Source organism: Panthera uncia, chromosome D1 (genome assembly GCF_023721935.1).
Source record: "Panthera uncia isolate 11264 chromosome D1, Puncia_PCG_1.0, whole genome shotgun sequence".
NCBI lineage: Eukaryota > Metazoa > Chordata > Mammalia > Carnivora > Felidae > Panthera > Panthera uncia.
The window spans coordinates 14,494,703-14,506,247 of NC_064808.1; the positions used below are offsets into that span (position 1 = coordinate 14,494,703).

General features: G+C 41.1%; 1 protein-coding gene across 2 annotated transcripts in view; it reads left to right on the plus strand.

The window, feature by feature from the left end:
- Positions 1–9,849, plus strand: part of FNBP4 (formin binding protein 4) — a 44,350-nt gene extending 34,501 nt beyond the window's left edge. For both annotated transcript variants that reach the window (XM_049616825.1, XM_049616834.1), the window contains exons 16-17: positions 5,353–5,510; positions 8,786–9,849. In XM_049616825.1, the coding sequence (XP_049472782.1) occupies positions 5,353–5,510; positions 8,786–8,876 (249 nt within the window). In that variant the 3' untranslated portion in view covers positions 8,877–9,849. The remainder of the gene's footprint in view (positions 1–5,352; positions 5,511–8,785) is intronic.
- Positions 9,850–11,545: the final 1,696 nt, after the last annotated feature.

Here is an 11,545-nt window from a genome sequence, read left to right on the forward strand (position 1 = left end):
TAACATATACAGTGCAATATCGGTTTCAGGAGTAGAATTCAATGGTTCACAGTGTTTTTCTTTTTGCTCTGCAGACTCTGTAATTTCAAATGACCTACCATCAATTTTGCTGATCCTTTCTTCTGCCTATCAGAGTTGGCTGTTGAGCTAATGAATTTTTCAGTTCACATTTTTCAGCTTCAGAATTTCTATTTGGTTTGCATTTTCTTATAGCTACCTGTTTGTTGATAATCTCATTCATGTGTAATTTTCCTGATTTCCTTTAGTTCTTTGCCTTTATTTTTCTTTAGCTCTTTGAATACATTTCAGACAACTGTTTTAAGGTCTTTAGTGAGTCTGAAGTATGTATTTATGGTTGGTTTCTAGAGATTTATTTTGTTCCTTTGAATGCACATGTTTGCCAGTTTCATCTGTGCTTTGTGATTTTTTTCTTTGTTGAAAATGAGGCATTTGGCAAAACAATTGTCTCTCCCAGTCTTTGCACATGCGTTCTCTTTGTGGAAAGACCTTCATTAAGAAGCCCAGCATGAAGGTTTAGATCTCTTTGGGCCTTTTCTGGGCATCTATATCCCCTGTGTAGATTTTTTTTTTTTTCAACGTTTTTTATTTATTTTTGGGACAGAGAGAGACAGCATGAACGGGGGAGGGGCAGAGAGAGAGGGAGACACAGAATCGGAAACAGGCTCCAGGCTCCGAGCCATCAGCCCAGAGCCTGACGCGGGGCTCGAACTCACGGACCGCGAGATCGTGACCTGGCTGAAGTCGGACGCTTAACCGACTGCACCACCCAGGCGCCCCTTTTGTTTTTTTTTTTTAAGAGTGTGCAAGCATAAGAGAGAGGTAGGGGGGAGACAGAGAATCTTAAGCATGTCCCAAGTTCAGTGCAGAGCCCGACGCAAGACTCAGTTCTACGACCCTGGGATCATGATTTGAGCCAAAATCAAGAGTCAGACACTCAACCAACCAGGCCACCCAAGAGGCCCCCCATCTGTATACATTTAATTTATTATTATTATTTTTTTTTTAGTTTATGTATTTTGAAAGAGAGAGAACTTGTGTGCGAGCAAGCAGGGGAGGGGGAGAGAGAATTCCAAGCAGGCTCTTTGCTGTTAGCACAGAGCTGGACGTGAAGTTCGAACCTGCAAATCATGAGATCATGACGTGAGTTGAAACCAAGAGCCGGGTGCTCAACTGAGCCACCCAGATGCCCCTAATTTTCATCTTCCTGTCTTACACCTTCTTTTTTCCTAGGAGCTTTATATGTTGTTTAGTATTCCTCTGCCCATAATCTCTGCTCCTAGGTATCCACAAGACTGCAGTTTCCCTGTGGTTTTCACAATGCTGCAGTACCTGCTGCTGCCTTTCATGGCTTCCAACCTGAGATTCAAAATATGCTGCCATTACCGCTTGAGCTCCAAGTTAGTCAATGTACCGAAACCAGTCCTTCAGGCAGCCGCAGACAGAAGAGAGAATATTTTACTCTTTTCCTTCCCTCCTCAGGTAGGGAACTGAGAATTGGGCTGTTTCATCCCAACCACACAGGAGAGGGTGGTGCAAAGGCAAGCAAACATGCCACAAAATCTCCTACCGTTTTGAGTGTGACTTTTTTTTTGTTTGTTTGTTTGTTTTTAGATTTTATTTTTATGTATTCTCTAGACCTAACATGGGTCTCAAACTTAAAACCCTGAGATCAAGAGTCCTATACTCTACCTACTGAGCTAGGCAGGTGTCTCAAGTGTGGCTTCTTGATTGAGTGTTCTCTTGTTTGCTGCAGATCTTCATCTTGTTTCCAGAGTTCCCATAAAGCAATTTTAGTCTGTATTTGTTTTCATAATGTTTCCTTGGGGAAACAGGGCCTGGAGCTTCATGGCCTTCCATTTTACTGATGTCACGTCACATTCAGTGGCCACTTTTGAATGCCCTGATTACCCAAAGTTTCTCATCAGCTTTTTCTCTGTGTTGGCACTTTATCTGCCTGAACCAGAATCATTTCTCTAGGGATCAGCAGGGCAAATTCATTTGCCTTACCATGGTTAAAGGAACCTTACTGAATGAGATATGTGTTCACACAGAATAGGCCATGTGATTCCACTTGAAACCCCTTGTCCAGGTTAGTATTATGGTTTCAGAAATTATCCAGAAACAAAGTAAATATTATGGAAGTCAATGATAACAATTAGAACACTGTCTTTAATATAGTGTCAAGGTCTATACTATAGCATATATGGTTCTCCTGAGCCAACATACTGTTTACCACCTCCATATCTTTGCTTTGTCTACCAGTCCCACTACTTTTTGTTCTTTACACAATTAAATGTTAGAACAACGAGTGCTGGGGAATCATTTCTTCTACGAAGCCTTCCTTGACACTCTTTCTCCAATTCTCCAAAGATTTCATGCAGTAGTAAGTAATTTCTTAGCCGGTCATGCTTTAATGGTTTTGTAAATAATACTTTAGGAAATCCAGAATTCTAATTTGTTAATATGTCATTTTTTTATGTACTTCATATTAAAACAACGATAATCTTATCTTTCTTGTTACAGGCCATTTTAAAAGAATATAAAATAATATACTTCCTTGGATGTTTAAGAATATTTGAAATGCATGTTTTCAATCTTGTTGCTGAAGAATTTTGTGTGCAGCTTACTAGAAAATAAGCTAGGGGCGCCTGGATGGCTTAGTTGGTTAAGTGTCTGACTCTTGGTTTCGGTTCACGTCATGATCTCACAGTTCATGAGTTCAAGCTCCACAGCAGAGCCTGCTTCAGATCCTCTGTCCCCCTTTCTCTCTGCTCCTCCCCTGCATGTGTTCTCTCAAGAATAAAATAAAACATTTATTAAAAATATCAAGTGTCCTAGGGGCGCCTGGGTGGCTTAGTCGGTTAAGCACCAAACTTCTGCTCAGGTCATGATCTCAAGGTTTGTGGGTTCAAGCCCTGCATCGGGCTCTGTGCTGACAGCTTAGAGCCTGGAGCTTGGTTCAGATTCTGTGTCTCCCTCTCTCTGTACCTCCACTGTTCACGCTCTGTCTCTTTCTCAAAAATAAACGTTAAAAAAAAATTTTAAATACCAAGTGCCCTTAAAAAAAAAAAAAAAAAGGCTAGAAAACAAGTCCTAGCCATTGGATCTTTATTCATCTGACTGCCTGTTCCCCTGTAAAAATGTGCTGGAACAGCCATTGCAGGGGCCCCTGGGTGGCTCAGTTGGTTAAGTGTCCAAGTTTGGCTCCAGTCATCATTTCATGGTTCTTGTGTTCAAGCCCCGTGTCGGGCTCTGTGCTGATAGTGCGGAGCCTGCTTGGAATTCTCTCCCCCTCTTTCTGCCCCTGTCTAACTTGCACTTTATCTCTCTCAAAATAAGTGAACTTTAAAAAGAAAAAAACAGCCAGTATAATTCTTTATCCATGGTTTTGGATGTGATTGACAATAAATAACTTCTAAAACAACTTATTTTCCCATGACAGGAATCAAATGTGATAAAAAATTTTTTCACAAAACCCATAGAAGTCAAAAGGAAACAACAGTGACTCTACCTAGAGCTTTGGATTTTAGTCATGTTTGACAGTGTTCAGTGAGAGGTCATACGTCACCGAGCCCTCTGTCCACATATGACCGTTACTAGTTCATGTTACTTTTTACATGTATGGTTCCGTGCTAACCCCAGGTGGGCTGTTTTGGAGCTTATTGGCAGGGTATGTATGCAGTGTGTGAGGCTGAACCACAGGTGAAATGACAGCCTAGAGTGTGGGGGTGTGTGGGGCTAAAGGTGTAAACACAACAGATGGAGCACTAAGTTCTCCAGAACGTTAAGAACTGTCCATTACAGTCAAAATACGGTATTGAGCAGAGAGCAAAGTAATAGAAGAAAGACTGAAAATCTAAAACTTACTTTCTCAGATTTTGGGGAATTAAGAAATATCTCTCAAGTACAGGCAGGAAAAACAGGGTGGGCCCCCATACCTGGTCCAAGATGAGCCCAGCAGCGGTTAATCACACCTACCACTCAACTGCTTGTTGTGTTTCTAGTGTAACCTGGTCAGGTCTTCAAGTACATAGCTCTTCAAAATATAGGGATAAAAAACATGTTTCCCCCCATGTCTGATACAGGAGCCTTTGAATTTCCCATAACTAATCACAGATTCAACAAATTTGGTTTTTGGTTTTATTTATTTTTTTAACATGATCAGGTTTTTTTTGTTTTTAATGTTTATTTATTTATTTTTGAGAAGGGAGTGTGCAAGAATGAGTAGGGGAAGGGCAGAGAGAGATGGAGAATCCGAAGCAGGCTCCAGACTCCGAGCCGTTAGTGCAGAGCCTGATGTGGGGGTTCTAACTCATGAACTGTGAGATCATGAACTGAGCCAAAGCCGGATGCTTAACTGAGTGAGCCACCCAGATGCAGGTGCCCCTCAACAAGTATATTTTTGAGGCATACTATTTGTCAGGCATTCTCCCCAGAAGCTGGGGACGCAGAAGTGAATCAAATGTTTGTGGGGGAATACAAAAGAATACAAACCAAAGAAGTGGGGGAATGGGGTCGGGGAGACAGATAAGCAAATGCATACATGTTTGGTGCTTTAAAATGCAGTGAGAAAAAACAAGCAGTGTCAGGACAGAAAGTGGTCTTTGGGAGGTGGTGCTGTTTCCAGTTAGGTTGGTCGGGGAAGGCCTCTTTGCTAGGGTGCCATTGATCAGAAGCCTGATGATAGTGATAGAGCAAACCGTGTTGGATATATGTAGGCCTACTTTTGCTACTTTCACAAGATTTTTTTTTTTATTCTGAAAGTAAATACTTACTATAGAAAAAATTTAGAAAATGAAGATGAACCAAAAAACTTTTATTATATCTCCTCTTAGAACCATTAATATTTTGATACATCTTGCTTTGTAAATATTTGTTGTCTTGACTTTGTTGCTGTTTCCAGGAAAGCTGGTCATTTGTTTCTCAGCTCTATTTTACTTAATGTGAACACTGCATTTAGTTAAAATTTGCAAGAGGAAACACTGTAATTCTGAGATAAGGGCAACAGTTTTGAATTCCATAGAATAATGAGGCTGAAGGAAATTTTTCTGACCTAATTTTATAAAAACACATTTATGGGTTTGTTTTTTTTTTCCAGTTTTTAGAATTTTGACCAAGCATTAATTAGATTTATAGTTGGTAGAAATTTCGGGCAAGAATTTATAATAGTATTTATTTTTTGTGTTTCTGTCCTTTTGATTTTTTTTTTTTTTTCCTTTTGATTTTAAAGTTTATTTATTCCTTAGATGTAAGAAGAACCTTGATCTTGTGTGGATCTTATTTCCGTATTTTATGTATTTTCTTCCTTCTGACCTTTACCCTTTGTTCTAGGCAAAGAAGAGTAAAACCAAAATGCCATCTTTGGTAAAGAAGTGGCAGAGTATCCAGCGTGAGTTAGATGAAGAGGAGAACTCTAGTTCCAGTGAAGAGGACCGGGAATCAACTGCACAGAAGCGAATCGAAGAGTGGAAACAGCAGCAGCTGGTCAGGTAAACAAAAGCCCCCAGATGAGTGGGTTATGGTGGTGGTTTTAAAGCAGCAGTCATATTCTTTAAATCACAATCCTTAATTTTTGATATATTTTACAAACCTTTATCTAAAAGTTTATAAGTCATAATGATTATTTCCCTGTGAGAATTATGATCTACCCTTTTTCAAAATTATAGATATCAAGAGTTTAAAATTTTTTTTAATGTTTATTTTTGAGAGAGAAAGACCATATGAGTGGGGGAGGGGCCAAGAGTGAGGGAGACACAGAATCCAAAGGAGGTTCCAGCCTCTAAGCTGTCAGCACAGAGCCAGACCCAGGGCTCAAACCCACAAACTGTGAGATCATGACATGAGCTGAAGCCGGGCACTTAACCGACTGAGCTATCCAGGCATCCCAGAGATAACAGTTTTAATACTTTATCCTACTGATTGTTTCTCTTAAGCAAAAAGACTGTCTTTAGCATACCTGTCTTAGCATACCAGGAAAAATACCTGTCCCACTTACCATGTAGATTCAATAGACCCTTTCATAAATTTTTTTTGAAATTATTTTACAGGGGCACCTGGTGGCCCAGTCGGTTAGGCATCTTGATTCTTGATTTCAGCTCAGGTCATGATTTCACGGTTCATGGGATAGAGCCCCACGTTGGGCTCTGTACTGATAGGGCCTACTTGGGATTCTCTCTTTCTCTCTCTGCTCTCTCCCCCTCTCATACTTGCATGCGTGCCCTTTCTCTCTCAAAATAAATAAACATTTAAAAAATTATTTTGCAAATAATTTACAGAAGTTAAAGGGAGGGGGAGGGGGTGTGCCTGGCTGGCTAGTCAGTAGAGAATACAACTCTTAATCTTGGGGTTGTGTTCAAGCCCCACTTTTATTATTTTTTTAATATTTTATTTATTTTTTAGAGAGACAGAATGGGAGTGGGGGAGGGGCAGAGAGAGAGGGAGACACAGAATCCACAGCAGGCTCCAGGCTCCGAGCTGTCAGCACAAGAGCCTGATGTGGGGCTTGAAATCTTGAACCGTGAGGTCATGACCTGAGCCCAAGTCGGACGCTTAACCGACTGAGCCACACAGGCGCCCCTGTTCAAGCCCTGCTTTGAGTGCATAGCTTACTTAAAAAAAAATTTTAAAAGGGGAGGGGAGAAAACTTCATTAGAGATTTTTCTAAGAATTTAAGCATAGCTAACTCAAATTTTTTTCTTTATTTTCTTGGTTTTAAAGGTGTCCAGACTAAAATGAGTAACATTCTTTGGATGCAACTAATTGTTTAGTTGTTACAACATAACCTGGAAGATACTCATCTCATAAATAGTGCTGCCATATTTCAGATTCATCTTTGATAGGTTCTAGCTTATCATTGCTTCTGGTTCTTAACATTTGCAACATTCATAAATGTAATACTTAACGAAACCATTTGGAAGAGGATAGCCATCTTTTGTTTCCTAATTGAAGGCATTTTTAGTTTTAGATATATAAACACCAATTAGAATGGTCACTGTAAGAGGTTTTTTGTTCCTAAAATATCTATTTCTGCAGTCATTATATACCTGCTTTCAGCATTTGTCTACTTATAACCCTCTGAAATGAATTTTAGCATACAGCATCATAAAACCTGAAGGATTCCTGTCGTGTCATTTTAGGGAAATGACATAATCCTGGTTCTTTTTGTTTGTTTGGTTTTTGTTAATATTTATTTTTGAGAGAGAGAGAGCATGAGCAGGGGAGGAACAGAGAGGGAGGGAGACACAGAATCCGAAGCAGGCTCCAGGCTCTGAGCTGTCAGCACACAGCCTGATGTGGGACTTGAACTCACAAATCCTGAGATCATGACCTGAGCTGAAGTCAGGTGCTTAACTGACTGAGCCATCCAGGCACCCCAGTCCTGATTCTTGTTACAAAATAATTGGGTGGTGGTGTTCCTTTTTAATGAGAAAATTATACTTCTTTTTTTGTTAGAGATACACTGTTCACACATGAATCTCAAATTTGAGAAAATTCATCTAGGATGTGGTCCTCTTCATACCCATAGTCTGAAATGTTACTTACCCAATAAGTTTTACCATCATAATTATTAGAATGTACAGTGCCACTGTCTGTTTGCTTTTATCCTTTGGTTTGTTTAATACTTGCAAAGCAAAGCAGGGGCACCTGGCTGGCTCAGTCAGTAGAGCATGCAACTCTTGATCTCGGGGTCACGAATTCAAGCCCCACTTGGGGCATAGAGCTTACTTATAAATAGTAATAGTATGGGGGAGGGGGGGCGTACTATGAATGAAGATGTTGCCTCCAGACTCTTTTACTTCCTTGAAAGGTTACATGCTTTTGGGGGGCAACACAATAAGAAAGCTGGGGATGCTGTTACTGACAATTTGTGCTTTTGCCTCATCCTTGTAGGCGATTCTGTTACTTGGGTTTTCTTATTATTTTAGTCTTTTTGGTATTGCTGGAAATTGAGTAATGATTAATTCCTAACAATGATGAAATAGGAAACTATTTCAAAATGATAGGTGGGGAATCACAAAAGATACTGTATTTAGATTATTTTAGATTTATAGAGATTTATAAAATGGATCCAATGCACCCATTCTGGTAATTATAGTGTCTGAGTTTAACGTATTTTGAAGATGATTGAATAAGCTATGAGATAACAATGCTTACAAATAGAACTGTTGGAAAGAGAATTTCAAAAACATTATATCCAAAGGTCTTTGATAGTAAGTTGAAGGTTAAAATATATCTTTCCTAAAGAATTGTAACTCCTTGGGGCTAAGAAAAACTTTCACAAGAATTGTTGTATTCCTTCAATGTGACTTTAATGGTTACTGGAGATAGATAAAACTAAGCATGCACTCACGTATCCATAAAACTGTAGAGAGAGTATATCTTTGGTTGACCCATCAGAATTAAGAAATTTGATGAAGAATATGCTGGTACTTAGCTGAGAAACTGTTCTTTAAAACTTTATTTTTGAGAGAGAGAATGAGTGTGAGTGGGGGAGGGGCAGAGAAAGAGGAGGAAGGAGACTCTGGAGATGTCAGTGCAGAGGCTCCATCTCAGTTCTTGACCTCCTGACCTGAGCCATAATCCAGAGTTGGATGCTTAACTGACTGAGCCACCCAGGCACTCACTCCTGAGAAACTTTTGAAGCATTGTAATGAACGTAGTTGTGATGGGTCAGATTTTCAGTGTTAGGCAGTGGCTTTTGTTAGGAAATAAACAGTTTCATATTTTTTCTTTCCAGTGAATAATCTGTATGTTGTTTTCACAGTGGCATGGCAGAGAGAAACGCTAATTTTGAAGCGCTTCCTGAGGATTGGCGAGCAAGACTGAAGAGAAGGAAAATGGCTCCAAACACATAGTTTGGGGTGGGGTGGGGGTGCTTTTTTTATAGGTTGTTTTTGTTTGTTTTTTTGTGCATTCAGTTCAGAGTCTTAACCAGTTTTACTGTCGTCAGTAAACAAAATGTTATGAGGGAGAGCATATAAATTTCCTGGGCAAAAGCATAGACATACAAAGTTTTCACATTTGTGAAATGTAATTTTTCTGTTTTGCTGAAGGGTGAGGTGAGGTTGACTGAATGCTTTGACATGGCTGCCTTTATTTTCACACTGGCAAACTCAGCGTATTAGGTACATTAACCTCTGATTGGGAACATGTGGTTCATGAGTATAATACCTCAGTGGAGGACTCACAAAAAGTGAAGGATTTTCCTGTCTAGTAGAGGCTCATTTAGTTCCTAGTGTGGCTCTCTCTCATTAACTTCTACTCCAGAACAAGTGCAATTAAGAAGGCAGCTCTGTATTCTGTTTTGCTTAACTGGGATTATCGGAATCTCTGACGTCTTCTTCTAGCCTGCCACCCCTGAAGTGCTGAGGTATATTGAGGTGTTTACCTTGTGCTGACAGATGGCCACACTCTTTAGAGGATTCTCACAGATTCTAGAACTGATAGCTCAGTCATTTCACACACTAGTGGCATATTTAAATCTCAATACAGGCAGCAGCAGGTGTTCATATCTTTAATTTTGAGGACTTCCCCCCTCACATGTGTGGCAGTAAATGTAACAAGAGCCACTGTATGTATTAATGTGTCTCCATTGTCTTAACCTTGTTCCAAAATTCACCTCCCTTTTATGTGAATGTACTCTCCATAAAATTCCAGTATTTGAAAAGCAGTTTACTGTTCTGTACTTTCTATTGTATCACAATCAGGTAAAAGTCACTTTAAACTGAAGAAAAGGCAAATTGTGTTTTAAAGCTGTTTGTATTTCTCCAGTTTCTGACCTTGTAAATTTGTATATATGCACTAATAAAGCTTTTTTTATACTTCTGATTGGTTATCCTTGTTCTTCCAAGCCTGTTATATCATGATTGTACAATCAAGACTTTGTAGTCCAGTTATACTTGTCTTTTATCAAATACAGCATAACGCATGTGTAAACACTGAAGAGAACAGCTCTCGGGGAAAAAGAGCAGCAGGATCTTGAGTCATTTGTGGGTGGGAGAGCTGTGGGGACGGTGAGAAAACAGGCTTCTAGCACCAGAAGGTACTCTGACTTAAATTTTGGAGCTTGTATACTATAATATTAGCTAACGTTTGACCTAAAATCCTGGAAATGATGTAATGTGGTTAACATTTTAAGATTGCTTTATTCCCTCTGACTATAAAAGTAACCTCTACTTTGGTTATATTCATATAAAATTAACCAAAGACCACAGTTAATAGTTTGATTTTTATTCCAGTACATTTATATGCATAGGAGTTTTACCTACTGGGTGTCCTGTATATCAGTGTGTTTTATTTACGATTAATGCAAGTGTTGGGGTGACATTTTGTATATAAACTTTTTCTTATAATTTTACTAGAGCAAATTTCTAGAAAAGCTACCAACTAGCAAAGCTTTTAACTCCCTAGCAGTTCTCTAGACGTGTAGGAGTTGTTGCAGAGCACCAGTACGTTTGTCATTATCTTAACAGAATGGAGCACTTTCCAAAGTCAGATAATTCCATGGTCAAAATGTGTGGTTTCAGTTTTGTAATTTTTCAATTCTAGCTATGGGCTGCTGAGACTATAAGGTCAAAGAAAAGGGGAATCCGCTCCATCTGAGCAACACTTACCAGTTACCTAAACCTAAGGAATGGCAAAGAAGTCTGGAATTACTCTTGAGGCCTGCTAACTGATACTGTATTCACCGGTCTAATTTTGGTGCCCCAGAAGCGGGGCTGCAACTGAAAGGAGGAATCAGTGTGAAGAGCTGGAGGCTGGCCAGTCTTCCACCTTTTCTAGGTTCCTCCCTCATACCCTGGAGGCGGGGCCTCGCTCCCCGGAAGCGTCCGGCCACCCTGCTCTCCTACTTCCGCTCCGTCGTTGCTAGGCTACCGGGGCCCTAGCAGCAGAAAGCCGCGGCAGGCGAGTGCTGCAAGCGTGTTCTCTGGGCGCTGAGCGTTTCGGCCGCTGTCCCTGCAGTGAGGTGGCCTTCCGCCTGGCTTAGGCTCCTTTGTCCGGGACGGGCCGGGGAGCGGAGGCGATCGCACCCTTCCCCTGCCTTTCTAGGAAATCTCCACGCCCCCGCCCCTATTCTTCGGGAAACTGCCCCTCACCTCCTTCTCCAGCACCAGAAAGCCCTGAACCCCTGGGTCCCGTTTTCGCGGGCCCACACTGCGGGCCCCTGACCTTTCTTCTCTACCCCGAGGCGACTCCGTCGCATCCCTCTACCCCCCACCCCCCATTCGCAATTCTTTCACTTTCCTGTTGCGTCCTGGTGGTGGGCATCTCCCTCCTCGGAGAGGGAAGCATGGGACAAGCACGGGTCCAGGCGCCTCCGGAGGCAGAGGCTGGAAGACAAACCGCCCTCCCTAGTTCCTCAGGTGTGCCTCCGAGCCTCAGAGTGGGAACCAGTAGCCAGGTGCTTGTATGTGTGAGAAGCTGGGTTGGCAGGGAAGAGGGAGCGATGCGGCAGGGTTTCCTAAAATTCGCGTGAGAGCCGCGCAGGTGGAGGAGGGTGGGGGAGGATATCGGCAGTTTTTTT